Genomic DNA, 19,572 nt, shown 5'->3' on the forward strand with positions numbered 1-19,572 from the left:
GAGCCAGGAAGAGCTAGGGCCCCTCACTAACACCGGGGGAGAAGGGTGGGGCCAAGCCTTCTCTTGTGCAAAGTCAACGGGGGTGGGAGGTGGGGAGTTGAGCTGCATCCCGAAACTGGGACGCAAGAGCCTTCCCTGTAGTTCCCACGCACGGGTCACACACATGCACACGCGCACGCACACACACACGGCTAAGACACGGAACACAGGGCAGTGGGGACTGAGGCTTCTCGGGCCAGGGGGGCAGGGCAGGGAGGGAGAAGGAGCCGTAGGTCTCACAGTGTGCCTGCCGCCCTCAAAAGCCCTGCGGCGCTCACTGCAGCACCTGCCCCCGGGTCTCAGGCAACTTCAGGGCCAGAGAACTCCCGAGGGCAAGCGCGGCTGAGGCAAACAGGATGGGGGCAGCCTTGGTGATTCCCACAAAGGATGTGAAGATGCTGATCCCCAGCACGGCCGCCAGCTTACAGAGGGCATTCAGGAAGCCGAAGGCTGTGGTCCTGCTCAGGAGCCCCCAGTGCAGTAGGAAGGGGAGACAAGGAAGAGGCATGGGAGGGTTTGTGGGGGATTGGTGAGTAGGTGGGAAAGTGAAGGAGAGATGGCAGGCAGTGTCCGAGAAGGAGAGGAAGGATGGAAAGATGAGAGAGGGGAGGGATGTACACCAGGGAATATAGATTGGGAGGCAAGGGGAAAAGAAGACCAAAAAATTAGGTTAATAGTTAAGACTTCAAGGAGTGAACACCAAAGTTACCAGCTCTTAGAGGAGAAACTCAATGGGAATGTGTGTCCTTCTAACCCTGAAGATGATCTCCCATTCAGCCCACTTCCTTACAGAGGCCCGAAACCGGCGGCCCTGCCCCCACGACACTCCAACTACCTCTTGTCCGAGGGGTAGAGTTCAACAGTCAACACGTCCAGCGCGTTCCAGGATGCAATGCTGACCCCCCCAAAAAGGCAGAGCAGAGCGATCATGGCTGACTCGCTGTTCCCAAACGACAGGAAGAAGCAGGAGACACAGGACATCACGCTGGAGCCAGCTGGAGTCAGGAAAAGGAGGGAACATGAACCTGGCCACAGTGATGCCCATCCACAACCCACCCCGTGCCACCAACCAGGCTTGAGGGTAGCCCAGGATGAGACTCTTCTTCCCAAAGGACTCAAAAGGAAGGCTCTTCACTCATCCCCAACCTCCCTTATAATTATCTTTTTATTAATAATATCAGTAACAACCATCTCTTCAATGACAGCTATGGGCCAAGGACCTTGATGCTTTACATGCATTGATGTAATCCAGCAACCCAATGAGGCGGGTACTGTCATCACCCCCATTTTACAGATGAGACACTTGGGCTCACAGAGGTGAAGCAACTTGCCCAAGGTAGGGGGTGGGGTTGAGATTTAAAACCCATAACCTCAAAGCCTGTGTGCTTGCTATTCTGCCTACCTCCTTTACCCCCCAGAGAAGCTTCCATGCCAGGCCCCACCCCATCTTGCAGCCAAGACCTAAACAGAAGACAAGAGAGAGAGAGAACCTTCTCTGGCTAAGCTCTTCCTTCAGAATGAGGTGAGAAGCGTGTTGACAGCCTCGCCCTGCTCCCCGGCCCCCAAATCAGTTCTGACACACACCACCAGCCACCTGCCCCTTACCAAGCATTCGGAGCCTGCCAATCTTGTCCATGAGCAGCGCAGACACGATGTTCCCAGGAAGCACAGCCAGCGTCCCCAAGAAACTGACAAAGTACACCATATAGGCGCCTTCCCCCGTCCCTGTCACATCCAGTGGGCAGCCCTCCTTGTTGTGCAGGAACGTGCTGTTCACCAGACGGCTGTTCACAAACTTGTACTCAAACAGGTCTAGGGGCCAAGACCAAGAGAGGCAGGCGGTCAGTGAAACGTGGGAGGGAGGCTGCCACTGCTTAGGGCTCAGGGCGCTGCCTTTGTGGGGTTAGTCAGGGGTGGAGGGGAGGCAGGGCTCTCAAAAGAATTGCTCAGGACCTTCATTACAAAACATCAAATGATAGCACCCTAGGAACTAGAATTGTTCCTATGGTGCAGGAAATGACCACAGTCTATGAAATGGAACAGTGGAACTGGCTGTTTCCAAGTTGTCTCATTAATAATCTTTGCTTCTTGGGCGCCTGGGTGGCTCAGTTGGTTAAGCGACTGCCTTCGGCTCAGGTCATGATCCTGGAGTTCCGGGATCGAGTCCCGCGTCGGGCTCCCTGCTCGGCAGGGAGTCTGCTTCTCCCTCTGACCCTCCTCCCTCTCATGCTCTCTGTCTCTCATTCTCTCTCTCTCAAATAAATAAATAAAATCTTTAAAAAAAAAAAAGCTCTTAAAAAAAAAAAAAATCTTTGCTTCTTATTCATTCTTTTTGTCTGCCCTAGCTGACCATAAGCAATAGCGGTGCCATGGGTCTAGGAAAAATTACTGAGCCAGATATTAAAAATTATTACAAGTCCTTTCCATTATTTTTCCCTGCAAGGTGGGAAAAACTCACCCAGTACACTCCATTAGAGGTGGGATCCTCGGTCTAGCTGACAAAGCAGCATTTCATGTGCATATAGTTTGAGAATCACTGTTTTAAAAACTGGACTAATGTGGGGTGCCTGGGTGACTCAGTCGGTTAAGGGGCTGACCGTTGATTTTGGCTCAGGTGGTGGTCTCAGGGTTGTGGGACCAAGCCCTGTGTGGGGCTCCCCATGTCTGCTTGAGATTCTTTCTCTCCCCTTCCCTCTGCCTCTCAAATAAATAAATAAATCTTAAAAAAAAAAAAGCACTGGACTAATGCAATGATTTCCAACCTTTTACCCACCAAATATCCCTTTTACTGTTTTTTTTTCCTGAAGATCCTGTTTGAATGAGTTTTGCCCTCTTCTGCAAAAGTGCATTAATAACACCACAGAGTTGCTTTAGTTCCAGCTCAAAGGCAAAGAAATTTGATGCTTTTGCCAGATATTCTTAAAACTATTACAGAAAAATGTTCAATTTCCATTCAATTTTTGGAATTCTTGGTGGTAGCTAGTAGGCCCCCATACCACCAGGGCCCCAAAGAGCTCAGCTTGTGAACCCTGAGCTAGGGAATGAGAAAGGCTCCTTCTCCCCTCTTCAGGGTCCACCCAGCCCTTTGGTCTGACAGCCACCAGCCACACCACCTTACCAGTGTTATAGAACACAGTGTTGATGAATGTGCAGTTGCGGAAAAATGTGTTGCTCGAAGTGACATCCTCGAAATAACACTCCTCAAACAGGGAATCCTCAAAGGACACTGACTTCAGACGTAGCCCAATGAACCTGGAAGGCCAGGATGATGAGACATACTTTCCCTTTATCCTCATACCCTCCTCCAACACTCGTTCCCTTGGAATTGAGGAGAAACCACAGGTATTTACCCCCAAACACCCTGTCTCTGAACTCCCAGACTCATAAAATGAAATGGAAAGGTCCCCACGTACTTGTCATTGAAGTATTGTCCCCCTCTGTGGATCTGATTCTCCAGAGTGAAATTAAAGGTCACATGCTCCACATGCTCCCCAGAGAACAGTTTGGTGCGGGCTTCGTAGTCCACCGCCTGGAGATGGCGGATCATGTCAGGAAACCAGACAGTCAGGCCATAGTAGCTGAAGAGTCAAAGACAATGGAATCAGACAAGGCTCAGGATTAGGACCGGGGGGTCCAGAAGCGAGGGGATAGAGAGTCAGGACCTTGCCCTCCTCTCCAGCCTCCACCCTCACTACTCCTCCCTTCACCAATTGCCATGGGTCTGGGGGACTTCTCATTCTTCTAACCCCCCCCAATGTACTCTCTTATCTCCCATGCATTTGCTCTGCCCTTGGCCTAAAACAGTCTCCCCACCACCACCCCACCCCCAGCCTATCCAACCTCCATTCGGTCTTCAGGACTTAGAAACCCACCGCCCCCACACGCCTCCTCACCTGAACGACATGGTAAACCACACACCCATCATCATCAGAGTGATGCGTCGATATTCTGGACCGAAACAGGAGAGGAAATTCCCCCAAACCTAGGTGGAACAGAACCAAGTCAGAGAGTGGCTGTGCTAACTTCTAGCACCCCCAGGCACCCCCTTCTCCTACCTAACCCCTTCTCTCAGTTTAGCCCCCACCCCCCCCCACAGCCCTGACTTTGTCTCCACCTCTCCCACTCCCTTCTTTCTTCACCAAACCATCCCTCATTACCTGCCCCCCCAGGCTCAAGGCCCGGACCCCCCAGCGCTGGTACCAAGTCCCCGTGTCTGACTGGATTTCAATCAACTCATCCTCCTGATGAATCGTCTTAATGTGGGTTACCTGGGGTCAAGAGAAGGGGTTAGCAGTCACATAGTCTGTATTTCCCAACCCCATTCAGGTGCCTCCGTTTCTCCTACGGTAACAAAAGGCAGGCAGGGGCGGCTGTGCCATGACCCTGAGAGATGACATGGAGGGAGGGTGTGGTCGGAGAGGTCAGGGAAGGTAGGGGGTGGAATCCAGAGAGGGGCCGCTGGGGCTGGGACTGCAGGGCCGAGGAGGGTCGCGGGCAGGGCTTTGGCTTACTGAGAAGACGCGCTCAGGATGCCCCTTGGCTCGCATGTTGGTGTCATGAACCTGCTTCAGCACCATCCAGGCCTCATCGTGCTTCCCATTCTAGAACCACAGACACAGTTCCCATATCCAGTTAGCTCCTCCCCGAGCCAGGGTAATAGGCCCCCTCCTTGTGGTTTCTCTAGTCACAGGATACAGAAATGCTCCCACCTCTACCTCTGACCTGTGGGCACGGACATCACCCACTCAGAAAGAGCCCCAAGTAGGGATACGGCAAAATATAATCGGACTTGGACAGTAGTAAGGGGAGCCCAGGAGACAGATGCAAATATAGGTCCTAGGGATCCCTTGGTACGATGGGAAGAGAAAACTAAAAACAAGGGAACTGATGACGAGGGTAAGTGGGTCATCAGAGAAGCAGCATCCTAACCCTGCTGGACCAAGATCTACTTGGAAGGGGACGAAGTAGAGGGTGGGAACTTCTCTTGAGCTATAAAGTAAGGGCCGGGGCCCCTGCCTGCAAAATCTTAAACCACCCGTGGGTGAGCAGGTACCCTGGTTTCTCCACGCACAGAGCCCCTCTGGAGACACATCACAAGACAAAGGAAGCAAGATAAAGTCCCCAGAAGTGTGGACCCTGTGAGGGTCCCACAAACCAAACCCACTGTGAGTGCTTGAACACAGAACCCCCTGCCCCATTCACCTCCAGGAAGAAGCGGGGGCTCTCAGGCTGTGTGGTCAGAGCGCCGATGGCAAACACGGAAGGGAAGGCACAGACGAGGACAAACACCCTCCAGCTGTGGAACTGGTAAGCCGACCCCATCTGAAAGCTCCAACCTGGCAGGGACAGTCAGCATCAGCAGAGAGGCCAGAGGCTGGGGGCTCCCACCACCAGGCACCCAAGCGAAGAGGGAGAGGCTGGGGTGCATTCCCTGGGGGCTGCTCACCGTAGTGGGGGATGATGGCCCAGGCCATAGCAGCTGCATACACTCCACCAATCATCCAAAACATGCAGAGCCAGCTCAAATGCTCCCCACGCTTCTCCTGGGCCAGAAACTCCGAGAAATAGGAGAAGACAATGGGGATGGACCCTCCGATCCTGGAGGGCATTGTAAGAATTAAGCATTAGAAAACGGCCCTGTTCCTGATCCCCTGCCCCCAGCGCTTGGCATCCCCAAGCGCCTTTCATCTTCCACACCTCAGTAAAGAGACTTCTTAGTGCCCAGTACACTCCCTCACCAGCAGCCAGTAAGCACCCATCCTTGGGACCCTGGGACACAGGCAGGGAGGTCTCAGGGAAAGGGGAGGCCCAAACGTTGCATCTTGAAGATAACTACAGAGTTGCAAGAGAGGGAAGATAATTATGGGCGAGAGGGGAAGTCCCCAAAGGAAAAAGATGGGCAGAGAGGAGTCTGAGGGCAGGTATGTGGGAGCAGGCCAGGAAAGAGCTTGCAGCCAGGGCCAAGAATGCATGCTGGTGGCTCGGGGAGTGTGGAAGCGTGGATGGGTCAAGGCTTCAGAGTTCCGGCAGCTGTGGGTTAACAAGGTCTGTTGTCAAATGCAGGAAATATGTCATGGGGGAAGGGGATAACTCAAGGGCTCGCAGGCGCCCAGGGGTAAGGCTGAGACCCACCAGGCCTCTTCATGGAGCCAGGCTCCAAATGGAACTAGAGGGTGGGATGGAGGACTCAGGAGTGGACCAGACATGGAATGGTGTTCTGGGCAGGCGGTAGATGGGTCCTGGACAGGGGGAAGCTGGCCTAAAGACGGTAGGAGAGGGGCGCCTGGGTGGCTCAGTCGTTAAGCGTCTGCCTTCGGCTCAGGTCATGGTCCCAAGGTCCTGGGATCGAGCCCCACATCGGGCTCCCTGCTCAGTGGGAAGCCTGCTTCTTCCTCTCCCACTCCCCCTGCTGTGTTCCCTCTCTCGCTGTGTTTCTCTGTCAAATAAGTAAATAAAATCTTTTAAAAAATAAAAAATAAAGACGGTAGGAGAAAGGAATTCATTCACTTCGTACAGATTTGAGGTATGTCTGGTGTGCCTGGCACTGTGCTGGGCTCTAGAAATACACCAGTGACCAAGGCACAGTCCTCCTTCAGGACTGCCTCCGGGGGCTTAGCAAGTGGCCACTCACCCAATCCCAGAAAGGAGGCGGCAGAAGAGGAAAGTGCCATAACCCTGGACGAAAGATGAGAAAAAGGCGAAGACGCTGTTGACTGAGAGCGAGATGAGCAGACACTGCCTCCGACCCAGCCGATCAGCCAGACCTCCCCAGAGGAAGGCTCCCACCATCATGCCCAGGTAGACTATAAGGCCTAAGGGAGGGAAACAGAGGCAGCAGGGCTATGAGCAGACATGCTTCCGTTCTCACACTTGTTGAGCATTAAGTGAGCAAGAGCTGCAGCAGAATGGATCAAGGAGCTGGGAGGACTTCGAGAATAGCTAAGTCTACCCAGAGAGGAGAGCAAGTAAAGAGAAGAAGTGTGAGCAAAGACGGAAGGCCATCCCCGCAGGCCAGGGGTTCAAAGGCAAGAATGCAGACTTGAGAGACCCCCAGAATTCTTTCTTTCTCTCCCTCCCACTCTCTCTTGCTTGCTCTCACCTCTCACTCTCTGTCTGTCTCTCTGTCCCTGTCTCTCTCTCTCACACACACACGCCACCCCCATCTCTGGCTTGCCTGGAAGGAGGAACGGCGCGGCCCAGACTCCCAGACTGTCCTACGGTCCCCTCTCCTCTCCCAGCCCTGATGCCCTCAAAGCAGCAGGAAGAGTCTCTCGTGTCCCTGCGAAAGCGGCTCCATCCCTTCAGTCCCCGAAAGAAACCCCCCACACAGAACCCAGCTCCAGTGCTTCTGGTCCTAAAACTTCCCTGTTCCTTATTTCCTTCCTACATTCAGAGTTGGAACTGATCTTAAAACTCATCTATTCCAAACTCTGCATTTTAGCCATGCTTCAGCTAAGCCCCAAGGAGTGGGGGATCTGCCCAGGATCTCATGGCAACTTGCGAGCAGAGCAAGACCAAGAGATGCTTTGTGGGTGAGTCTAGGGGGCTTCCTCCCTCAGGGTCCACATGAGGAAGGGCCATTAGAGACCACTCACTGGCCCTTGGACACTCCCAACAGGGGTCCAGGCCACCATGGCCACCTCCTGCAGAACTAACTAAGCAGACCACCGCACAAGCCCCAGCCCAGCACGAACAGCCTCACTGTGACCCAGTGTCAAGAGGAAGGAGTGAGGGGAGAGTGTGCAGAGGAACTCCAAGCCCTCTGGAGACATCTTGGGACCAGGATCCTGGGGAGCCCAGCGGTAAGGACAGGGGTTCTCACAAGCAGAGGTGTTTCTAGAGTTTGGGGCAGGACAGGGCTGGAGGGCCCCCCAGTGTGTCTTACCTAGCATGCCTTTGTTGGAGTCTGACAGGCACATGTCTTTTTCAGCACTAGGCAGCACAAAGCCCACCACAAAGACTTCCACACCATCAGCCATCAGCGCCAGGCCAAGCACGAAGTAGAGTGTCCACTGGAAGCGGCCATGGCCACACTCCCGGAGGATGGCTTCGTACTGCTGAGCTAGCTCTTCCCGTTCTTTACGCCGTTGTGCCTCCCCCCGGCCGCCAGGGGGGCCCTCCCCATCGCCCAAGCCCCCCCTCCCTCCAGCCAGGGGAGCCCCATCTGCCATCCGCTCGCCTTTGCCCCCAGACTCCGCCCGGGGGATGCCCTGATATTCCCCCTCGTAGATCTCATCATCCTCATCGTGGCCCTCGGTGGCATCACTAGATGCGCCACCTTCTTCCTCATCCTGGGCCCCTTCCCCACGGTAATAGCCATCAGCAGGGGCAGGGAAGTCATCATCATCCTCCTCCTCCTCAAAGCGAGAGTAGGATCTACGGGAATATTCATCCTGGACTCTGTCCAGGCCCTTCACCACCTTCTTGGCCGCATGTTTCTTGACTTCCTTGGCAATGTCCTTGGCCCCACGGATGAAAGCTGCCCGGTCTCTGAAGCCTTCTTCCATGATGAGTCTTTGGGAATGCTTCACTAGGTTTCCGTCACTCCCTGCTCCTTAGTCAGATTTTGCTCAAGGACTTGTGAAGTCAGAAAGTCTCCTTCCCCCAGTTATTTAGATGAAATGTGTTCAAATATCTCTGGGCACGGAATAGGAGAAAATAGGGATGTCTAGGAGGGGAAAGGAGGGAGAGCAGTTCTGGCCAATTCAGTTGGATACATGGGGAGGGGAGAGGGGGAACAGGGGAATAGGAAGGAAAGGGGGAGCCAGGTTATGGGGGCTAAGCTGGGGAGCCAGGATAACTCAGGAAAGGCCGCCTACTTCTTCTCTAGAAGCTTCTGGAGATCTAGAAAATATAAAAGGGGAAAAAAAGGAGGTTGTGAAGCCTAAGATGGTCAAGAAGGCCAAGATAGAGCTCCCGACAACCCAGAGCCCCCCTGGGGCCATGTGTTAAAGATGGTTTCCTTGCTTTAAGCCCGCACTCAGTAAAAAGGGATGACGACCTGAACCGACTGTGGACCATTCAGCATAAGGCCCCTTACTTTGACCTTGGAGATCAGTCCTATGAGATTTGCTCCAGAGTCATGGTCACCTAGAGCCCTCCTCCTGATCCCCTGCCCCATATCAAGATCAGATCCCTTGCTTTACCACCAACCTGCAAAGAACAAAACAGGAAATATGAGAAACCAGAATTCTCTATTCTAGTCCAGTCTGGCTTTCTCACTTGGGGCAGAGCTTGGAGAGAATGTGTAGGGGGACCAAGTCCTCCCAACTGTTGGCTTCGGTCCACTGATGGTGCCTGAAGTGAGGCTTCCACACCCTTCCTCTCAGGTTCCGTGTTTACAGGCCTCACAAGGAGGGGTCTTCTCAGTGGTAAATGTTGCCTTCCAGAGTCAGAGAGATGTAGGTTTGACTTTTTGCTTCAGCACTTACTAGTTAAGTGACCTCAGGCATGACTCTGAACATCCAGGCCTCAGTTTCCTCTTACTTAAGAAGGGGAAAGTAAGGATTGAATGACATAATGTGTATAAGCTCCTGACCATAGTACCTGGCACACACAAAGTGACGAAGAAATACTAGTCATTACTCTTTGTGATGATGATAATATAGTGAGATCCTCTCCACTCCCTCATGAGGCCCCAGAACAAAAGCCACCTCTGGATGCTCACGAGGGTAAGGAGCAGAAAGCGATATTGGCAAGGAGAAACCTGGTTCAGGGCAGAGCACACGAAAGTTATATGACCCAAGTTGAAATCCCAGCTCTGCCATTTACTTACTGACTGCTCTTGGGCAAATTATTTAATTTCCTTAAACCTCATTGTCCTTATATTTAAACTGGGGGTAATTTTATTTTTCTGAGTACACAAGAGAATTCAACCTCACAGTAGATATTCTATAAATATTAGTTTTCCTCCTTCCTACTAGATTGAAAAAAAAATGTGAAGGAAGCAGGAAGCAGCAAGGGAAGAACAGGGGGTCATACTTGGATGCTGTTGCCCAGTATCCTCCCAAAACAGAGTCCCAAGACCCCTCTGTGTTCAAATTAATTCTAGCAGATGGGCCCACACTGTCTCCCTCCAGACAAACAAGGGGAGACCTGGAACCTGAGGTCATGGAGAAGAGGCGATGCCTGGCTGCTGACACCTTCCTTCAGGACATCATCCATGGGCCCCTTGCCTGGTGCAGGCGGGAATATAAATGGCTGACCAGATCCATACTTTTCCAGCATGGGGGTCTAAGGTCCATAGCTGTGCCTCTTTTCTCCAGGGCCTCCTTTCCTAATCCCCCTTAATCCTTTCTGCTCCTCCTCCAGGAGTCAAGGAAAAAGGAGTCCACAAATACTGCACTGCGTAGGAGGCCAGGATAGAATGAAGGGGGCCTTGGGCCTCCCCCCAAAAAAGACATCCTCCAGAGGGAAGCATAGGAGAACCCCCTTTCCTTCATAGAAGCAGAGGAAGCAGGACGAGATTCTGATCAGAGATCATTCCCCTAAAAATATCCTGCCCCCTGCTCCCACCCATCCAGGGCCTTCATTAAACATCACACACGCATACAGGAGCCCTGGTAGAAGGGGGTAAGTCACGCTATGAGGCTCAGAGAGAAGCACGGGCAAGCAGGGCCTTAGCCCTTCGGGCCAGATGTGAGCAGTGGACCACGATGACCAAAACCAGTGACCCCTATGTCACCTTCTTTTCTTTGTGGTTCAAGGCCCAAGCCATCCCCCATGCAAGAGAGGGAACTGTGGAATCCCCTCACTGCATGGCCATTTGCTTTCCGTCTCCTTTCATTCCCATCTAGGATCTTCCCCCACCCCCAAACCCTGAAGGAGACAGATGGACCCACCAGGAGCCACATCCTGTGTTTGTCAACACTATTTATCCCTGAGAGGTACATGTCGGGTAGATAAGGCCCCCAGAGCCACAGCAGGATATGATGTCTCAGCAGCCAGCTTCCCCAGGGCCAATGAGCCCAGGAGGTCGAAAGGAGAGAAAGAAGACAAATTCTTTGAGTTGGTGAGGAAGTGGTGCTATTTTTAGCCCCCAAGCAGCACAGGATGGCTAAGCCTGTGGGAGAGAGACAGGACTTGAAGAGTTGGAGGTTATAGGAGACAAGATTCAGGGTTACATGGCCCTTTAAGGTTGGCCGGCTCCACCTGACCGGAAAAATGTGCCCAGGAGATTTTCTGCAGAATGGGGGAGGGGTCTCCTGAGCAAATGCTTCCCTTCAGGACAATAAGAAGAGGGTCCAGAAGCCCCCACCCCCAATCAAAGTCCCTGACTTTGGGAGTCACCCGGATGCCCCAACCCTCCCTAGCGCAGGTGACAAGGTCATTAAGAAGCAGTGAGTTAACACATCCACCGACCGGGAGGTGGGATAAAAGAGCGGGGATATGCTGGAGCTCCCCCCCCCTGTTACCGCTGGGTGACTGAGCCTCAGCCCCCACCCAGGAGGCCCAAGGCTGAACCTCCTCTCCCTACATCTTATCCCAGGGTTAGGAAGATGGAGCATTCACAGTTCTGAGGGGGAAAAAAGATGAAGGTGTCAGCTGAGAATGCACACAGCAGAGGACTACAGAGAGGGAGGGCCGCAGGCAGAGACCTCCAAAGCACAGGCATAAAGACCGCCCCAACCACTATTCATTTGCAGCAATAGCCCCCCAGCACCCCCTACCCCAGCTCGCCTCTGCTCTGGCATAAGAGAGGAGCGCCTAGAATTGACTGAACCCATTCTCTGAGTGCCTCCCTCCCCGCCCCCCGCCCCCCCTCCCCGGCCCCCTTAGTCCTGCCTCTGGGCAAGCGCCCATTATCACTCAACACCCCTTCCCCCGACCCGGGAGCGACGGCCCAAAGCCCCGCCATGCGCGCTTCAACCCGGGTCGTTTACCACCTCTCTACCCAACCTCTCCATTCTTCCTTTCCCTTCCCTTCCTCCTTCACCTGCCCTTCTTCCACTGCCCCCCCACCCACCCAAGTCCAGGAGCAGACTGAGGCAGTATCCATTCTCTGGCCCCAGCCAAGGTCACTTATCATTGGGTGGGGGGAGAGGGGGAGGGTGTGCAAGGTGAGGAGGGCATTGGACTTTGAGGGAACCCTATCCCACCTAAAAAAACCCCCCACCCCGTTAATATCTGAGAGGGTAGTAGCGACTTGGCTAAGGTAGAGAAAAACACCCTTACTCCATATATGTATTCTGATCAGCACGGCAACTGAAATAAATATCCATTCAGACCACCACCAGCGCCCTCGCCCCTAAAGCGGGAACGGTTACCTCCCCGCCCCCCCAGCCAAGCAAAGCATCGGAGGATAAAATGGCTGCAAGGCAAGGCAAGGATGCTTCTGCCCCGGGCGGGGTGGAGGTAAGAGACTGAGAGAGGGGTCTCACCTGGCCTGGATGCCGCGGGTAAGGGAGTCCCGGGTGAGGGCGGGGGTCCCGGGCGCGGGGCTGGCGGCAGCGTCGACTGCTCCGGGTACCAGGGAAAGCGGCAATGCAGACCTGCCCCCCCCATACACGCTCCGGCCCCGCCTCCGCCCGCCTCTTCCCTCCCCCCCGCCCCCCAGCGCCACTGAGCACCGGGAGAGACCATTGTTGGGGGGGTGGGGAGCGGCAGAAGAAAAGAGGATGGGGAGGGCCTCAGGGCACCAGGGGGCAACGATGAAGGGGCCAAGGGGGTTGTCACAGACACAGCTGGAGAGGACACACAGCCCTTCCCCAACCCGTTCCTAATAAAAGATGAAAGGCACTAAGGAAAGAAGAGTAATGTTAGGAAGACTAGTGGGAAGACAGAAAGGGAGGTGCGGAACAAGGCAGCCCCTTTCTCAGCGCCCCATTCCTAGGATGGCAGGCCTCAGGAATTTCAGGGGTTCTCTCTCCCTCCAAAGCACCTCCCTTCTTCCCCTTCTCCACTACTCCCAGCTCTACCCCTTTCCCACGACCCTCTCCGCAATCCGGAGGGCTCAGAATCCAAGTTTACCTGGCCATTTTAGAGAAAGCAAAAATAGCAAGGTTTTTAATCCTGACCTGCCAGAGGTGAGACTCCTGGATAGATCCCTGCCATCTTTTTCCAGAAACAGAAACAGCCCTGATTTTTTATTTCCAGTGCAGACCTCCCATCCTCCATTCAGTTGGTGGCAGCAGAGGTGAGTAGGGGAAGAAGCTGAGGGGGATTTACAGGCCTAACCAACTGGACATTAACCCTTCTATTCATTTGCTCCACTGACTCAAAAAGGGACTCCCTCGATGCTCCATCCAATTCCTTTTAACACATACACACACACTTCTGCTTCTGGGGCAGGAAGGAACGAACTGGTTTCAGTTCTTTCCCTTGACCCTGTACCAATAACCTGGGCTCAGAGATACCAGACATACCACTTGGTGACTGACCCTGCTGGTTAGGTGAACCTTGTGGTTTGGGGATATATATATACTGAATGTGTCTACCTATTCTAGGTGAGGGCTTAGGATATTTTGGACAGAGCACTGACTAGAGGCTCTGACCTGGGTTCTCACTTCGGTAAGCTGTGGGCTCTTGCTCAGGTTCTCTGTCTCCGTGAACTTCAGTTTTCTCATCTGGAAAATGGCGCGCTTGGACTAGATGCTGCATCAGCTCTAATAGTGTGTGATTCTACCTTACTAAACATGGAGGTTTCAGAATGCGGAAACATGGTACATGGAGAGGCCTGGCAGGCTGTGTCCTAAGAGCTCCAGGTGGGATTTGCAGTGTTGAATGTACCACTAACAGGACTGTCAGTCTAAAAACAAGAAACCAGTTCAAAAGGCAAAGTGTTTATTTCGGATCAAAGAATTGCAATTCAGTGTACATAGACTTAGGTTGAAACCCAAACAGTGTCCCAATTACAGGAAGTGGACTCAGGGTTTTTATTGGGGAAAAAAGGAAGATTAGATAAGTTGCTTTTATTTTTTTCAAGATTTTATTTATTTATTTATTTATTTATTTATTTATTTATCAGAGAGAGAGTGCACAAGTAGGGGAGCAACAGGCAGAGGGAGAATCAGGCTCCCTGCTGAGCAAGGAGCCCTGATGTGGGACTTGATCCCAGGACCCTAGGATCAGGACCTGAGCCGAAGGCAGACGCTTAACCAACTGAGCCACCCAGGGGTCCCTAGATAAGTTGCTTTTAAAAAGAGGTTCATTGGTGCTGATAAGCAGGGCTAGATTCTTCATTGACTGGTCATGTGAAGTGGTCACTAGGCAAAAGTTCACTTTTATCAGTTTTTTCAAATGAGATTTTTTTCGTTCCTGTGGATGTCTTGGACTGTTGGCAGTTTGGCCCAGTTCGAGGTTTAGAAAACAGGATGTGCAAGGCAGTTCCGCTGAAATGACTGTTCGGGCTCAATTTTAAAAATGGCTCCCGTTATGTCATTTTTCATAGGGCTGTGGGCCTGGGTTTCACAGACTTCAAAGCTACATCTTGGAAATACTTGACTGTGCCAATGAAGTTTACAGTCTACTGAAATACGAAGCCATGATACAGAAGTATTAATTTACCATGAGAAATTTTCCTGTTGCTCAGACTCATATCCAGCACATTCTCTTCTTTAAGCCAAATTAGAATCAGAATGTCAACATATAAATGCACAATGACATAACTGGACAGGAATATTTTTATCTTTAATGGCATCTGGCCATCCCCAGTAAGGAGTCGTGCCAATGGGTTCAGAAAACTCTTCTTGGCTACAATTCTCCACCCCCATCTCTATTCTATGGGCAGCCTTGCCAGTAACTCCTGGACTACTCTAATTCTGTTGGCTAAAGCACTGTTTCCAGGATGGTATTTAGAAAGTCTGTGCCCGCATGGGCCTCAGGGACTCTCCCTTTACTAGGCTTCCATTGCTGACCTCTCTTCAGCTTGGTACATTCTTTATTTAAATATGTTAATATTTTCAATTAGGTTACAGCCAAATCTTCTTGCTGGCAGGGAGCTGGTTCTTCTCTTTAAGGTGACTTTGCATACTCTCCACTCATCCATTACTTGCTAAAATAGAAATCCTATAGTCATAGAGAGAAAGGTTGTATATATTTTTCCAGTTCTGAGGAAAGACTTGATCATTTTTCCCAGGAACCACAGACCCACGCACCCCACCAGCTACTCCTTCATTGTCTCTTTGCTGAGTCCATTAACATAAGAGTTCCTAGGTTTCCTAGGTGTCAGTCCCGGCCCCTTTCCCCCTTCCACCTGCTCTATCCTCACTTGTCAGCTCAGATAGTCTTGGACTTGCAGACCTTTCCACCAAGCCCAAATTCAAAATCTCCCATCTGTCAACTCAATATCACTGCATGGATACCTCCTTAGCATTTCAAATGTGGTATGTGTAAACAAGCTTCCAAATGAGATCTTAACTCTTCACCAAGGTGTTCAGGCCAGAAACCTTGGAGTTATCCTTGTTTCCTTTCTTTATCAAGTCTTGTTGGCCCCATTTCAAAATATATCCTGAAATCTGTCACTTCCCCACTACCCCCTAGTCTAACCCACCATCATCTTATCCTTTGCCACAGCAGCCTCTTAACTGATTTCCCTACTTCCAATGTTGCTCTGCTAAAACCCATTATTCTCAGTGGTGGGGGTGTCTAAAATCAAATCTGATCAGGCAGATACTCTCCCAAGAGAAATGAGTGCGTATGTCCCACAAAAAAGACAGGCATGGGTATTTTCCTAGCAGCTTCATTCATCATATTCAAAAACTTCAAACGTCTATCAGCCAAAGAATGGTTAAACTTAGATAAACAAATTGTGGTATATTCATATAGGGAATACCACATGACAAATTTTTAAGAGACTGAAATACTATATGCAACGGGATAAAAAGATCTCACAAACAAAAGACTGAGCAAAAGAAGCTGAACCAAAAAGATACATACTATATGATTCCATTTATACAAAGTTCAAGGACAAGCAAATTAATCTACAGCGATGGAGAAAGTAGAGGCTACCACCAGGAAATGGAAATTGTGAAGGGGCACAAGGGAGCCCTCTGGGTGCTGGAAATGTACTAACATCTTGATCTAAAGGGTGGTTAAAGGGCTGTGGGGGGCAGTACATATGTAAAAATTCACTTAAGACCTATGTGTTTTTCTGAATATGTTAAACTGCAATTTTTAGAGAAAGTTTTAACGAGATTTTACCACTCCCCTTTCTTTAAATCCTCCAGTGACTTCCCACTGTACGAAGAATTCTATCCAAACTCCTAATCAAGGCCTAAAAGGCCATGTGGGATCTGGCCCCACCTGCCTCCCCAACCTTCCTCATATCTCTGCTTCCGCCTCACTGGTCTCCCTGCTGTGCCCACAACATGCCCAGTGCAGACGCCGCAGAGGACCCTGGCACTGGGGGGTCCCGCTGCCCAGGACTCCCTTCTCCCAGATCTTTGCCGTATCATGCATGCCTTCACTAAAAAGTCGCCTCTTCAGATGACCCTCCCCCTTCCCAGTCACTATCCTATCATCCTGCTTTATTGTTTTTTCTTACAAGATATCCCTCTATAAAATTATTATTTTTATTTATTTCTTTTTTAATTTTTGCCTTCTCCTACTTAGATTGTCGGTTCTAAGGGAGCAAGGACCTCCTCTGGCATATTTACTGCTATATCCCCAGGATCCACTAAGTAAACACTTAATGAAAGAGCATTCCAAATAGGTTAAAGATTATTACCTTTAGTGCCTGTGATAAATGTCTGCTTACTCCCACTAAATATGAGTGTTGAACTAATAGGTAAAGAATTTGTTTGAAGGAGGGCGCCTGGGTGGCTCAGTTGGTTAAGCAACTGCCTTCGGCTCAGGTCATGATCCTGGAGTCCCGGGATTGAGTCCTGCATCGGGCTCCCTGCTCAGCGAGGAGCCTGCTTCTCCCTCTGACCCTCTGCCCTCTCATGCACTCTCTCTCATTCTCGCTCTCTCAAATAAATAAATAAATAAATCTTTAAAAAAAAAAAGAATTTAGGCGCCTGGGTGGCTCAGTTGGTTAAGCGACTGCCTTGGCTCAGGTCATGATCCTGGAGTCCCAGGATGGAGTCCCGCATCGGGCTCCCTGCTCGGCAGGGAGTCTGCTTCTCCTTCTGACCCTCCTCCCTCTCATGCTGTCTCTCATTCTGTCTCAAATAAATAAATAAAATCTTTAAAAAAAAAAAAAAGAATTTGTTTGAAGGAATATAAGTCAATTGCCTACTGAGAGTTGCCCCATGTTTTGTCTCTTTTCCACAACAGCTTATATTAAGAGGGGGAAATAAGACTATGGCCCAGGAGGTGGTAAGTGGGTATGTGGGGATGATGAGCATTTACCTGAATGGACACTTTTCTGACCACTTTATACTGACCACATTACTCAACCCACCTCCCCATTAACCTTATGAGATAATCACCATTTACAGATGATGAGATTGAGGCCCTGAATGCCTAAGTAACTTGATATAATCACACAACTCAGAAGTGGCAAAACTAGGATTGGAACCTAGGCAATATAGACTCAGAGCCCTGATGCTTTCAAAATGTATCCATTTGGGGTGCCTGGGTGGCTCGCAGCTCAGGTCCTGATCCCAGGGTCCTGGGATCGAGCCCCGCATCGGGCTCCTTGCTCGGCAGGAAGCCTGCTTCTCCCTCTCCCACTCCCCCTGCTTGTGTTCCCTCTCTGTCAAATAAATAAATAAAATATTTAAAAAAAAATTTTTTTTAATGCATCCATTTAAAGCATACAGTTCAATGGGTTTTAACAATGGGTTTAACAATGGGTTTTAGTTTAACAATGGGTTTTAACACCCATGTAAGCACCCCCTTGATCAAGATCATTTCCTTTGCCCCCAAAAATGCCCTTGCCCCTCTGCAGTCAATATCCCCATCCCTGGCAACCACTGATCTCCTTTTGGTCACCATACATTAGATTTGTCTTTTCTAGAGTTTCATAGAAGTAGATTCATACAGTATCTAGGTCTCTGGCTTCATAGCTCTGGGTTTTAGAGCTTTCCAGGGTTTTTAACCACTGCCTTATAAAACTTGCTGGTACACTTTGTCCACTTACCCAACAAACTGGCTACTTCACATCAGCTGCCGCCCTGCATTCCATCACTGCTTCTACCCACCACACTCTAAACACATGAGATTGTCAGGATGGGGAGAGTAAAGGGACAAAACAGGGTCAATGACAGCACCTCTAAGATACCATAAAGTTCCAGGGACTAACAAGTGACGCACAAAAAAAGCTCCTGTCCTTTAGGAGTTTATAACCCGGTTAAAGAGGGAATATCTTATAAGAAAGCTGATAAGTGGGTGCCTGGGTGACTCAGTCAATTAAGCGTCTGCCTTCGGCTCAGGTCATGATCTCAGAGTCCTGGGATCAAGTCCCCCATCAGGCTCCCTGCTCCTCGGGGAGCCTGCTTCTCCCTCTACCTCTCTCTCATGAATAAATAAATAATCTTTTTTTTAAAAACCTGACAAGTAGCAAAGGAAAACATTCATTCAACAAGTATCTATTCAGTAAATATAATATAGTATAATATGACTGCAGCAATTGGCTCTAGGGTTCAGGCAGATCTTGGTTCAATTACTGCATCTCTCATTTCTTAGCATGTGACCTTGGTCAAGTAACTTAGTATCAGTTTCCTGATCTTAAAATGGGGGTAATAACAAAACCTACCTCAGGGGATTGTTATGAGGATTAATGGAGATAATGAAGGCCTTAGGACAGGACCTGGCCTATTAGTAAGAGTTCAGTAAGTATTAGCTGTTATTATTTTTACAATTATTATTGTATATCCCAGGCACCTTCCAATACTCTTGGGAGATAGTTTAATAGAATGAGATTCCTGGGGCGCCTGGGTGGCTCAGTTGGTTAAGCGACTGCCTTCAGCTCAGGTCATGATCCTGGAGTCCCTGGATCGAGTCCCGCATCGGGCTCCCTGCTCGGCAGGGAGTCTGCTTCTCCCTCTGACCCTCCCCCTCTCATGCTCTCTCTCTATCTCATTCTCTCTCTCAAATCAGTAAAATCTTAAAAAAAAAAAAAAAAAGAATGAGATCCCCCCAGTGTAATACAGGGATTCTTAGATTGGGATCCATGAACCTTGTGGAATTTTTGCTTCAGGATATTGGATACATATGCAAATATGTCTTTTTCTTGGGTAGGGTCCATAGTTTTTGTCATAGTCTCAAAGGACTGTCTGTGGCCCATAAAATATTAAGGACCCCTGGTCTAGAGCATGCATTAATAGGGGTGGCATCACCCCCTGCCCAGCGTTCAAAAACTAGTTTGGGGCGGCAGGAATCTTAGCTACAACAGTGGTTTGTGTCCCCCCCAAAGGGCCCTAGTACATAAACAGATATACAGCATGTCTGTGATATTAAAATTTCATCCATGGGGGAGGGTAATTTGAAAACAATGTCTCGTGGTGGGGGTGGGAGGGGGCAATAATAAAAAAAGTAGTTGAAAACCCCTCGTTTGGTAACAAACAGATGTGTGAAGTGAGGTAAGGAAATATAGGAGCAATGTAGTCAGGCGTCTGAAACAGCCGGGACGGGGGGGGGGGGGGGGGG

At 50.4% G+C, this 19,572-nt stretch overlaps 1 protein-coding gene across 1 annotated transcript; it reads right to left on the reverse strand.

The window, feature by feature from the left end:
* Positions 1-313: 313 nt before the first annotated feature.
* Positions 314-8,546, reverse strand: SV2A (synaptic vesicle glycoprotein 2A). The gene is made up of 12 exons (XM_044914137.1): positions 7,925-8,546; positions 6,671-6,851; positions 5,486-5,637; positions 5,242-5,375; positions 4,551-4,640; positions 4,197-4,307; positions 3,933-4,021; positions 3,453-3,617; positions 3,158-3,291; positions 1,645-1,851; positions 875-1,034; positions 314-497 (listed from the first exon to the last, which is right to left on the reverse strand). Exons 1-12 carry the CDS (start codon positions 8,544-8,546, stop codon positions 314-316), a joined length of 2,229 nt encoding a protein of 742 aa, XP_044770072.1.
* Between the last annotated feature and the right edge of the window lie 11,026 nt (positions 8,547-19,572).

This window comes from Neomonachus schauinslandi, chromosome 4, assembly GCF_002201575.2.
Source record: "Neomonachus schauinslandi chromosome 4, ASM220157v2, whole genome shotgun sequence".
Lineage (NCBI taxonomy): Eukaryota > Metazoa > Chordata > Mammalia > Carnivora > Phocidae > Neomonachus > Neomonachus schauinslandi.

Bases quoted from the DNA above. Each gene is read 5' to 3' on its own strand.
- SV2A (XM_044914137.1), bottom strand. From the start codon at position 8,546: ATGGAAGAAGGCTTCAGAGACCGGGCAGCTTTCATCCGTGGGGCCAAG. The intron at 5,638-6,670 runs GTGAGTGGCCAC...AATGCCCTCCAG, and splicing joins CGCCTCCTTTCTGGGATTGG to GATCGGAGGGTCCATCCCCA. The intron at 4,022-4,196 runs GTAATGAGGGAT...TGTTCCACCTAG, and splicing joins CCTTGAGCCTGGGGGGGCAG to GTTTGGGGGAATTTCCTCTC.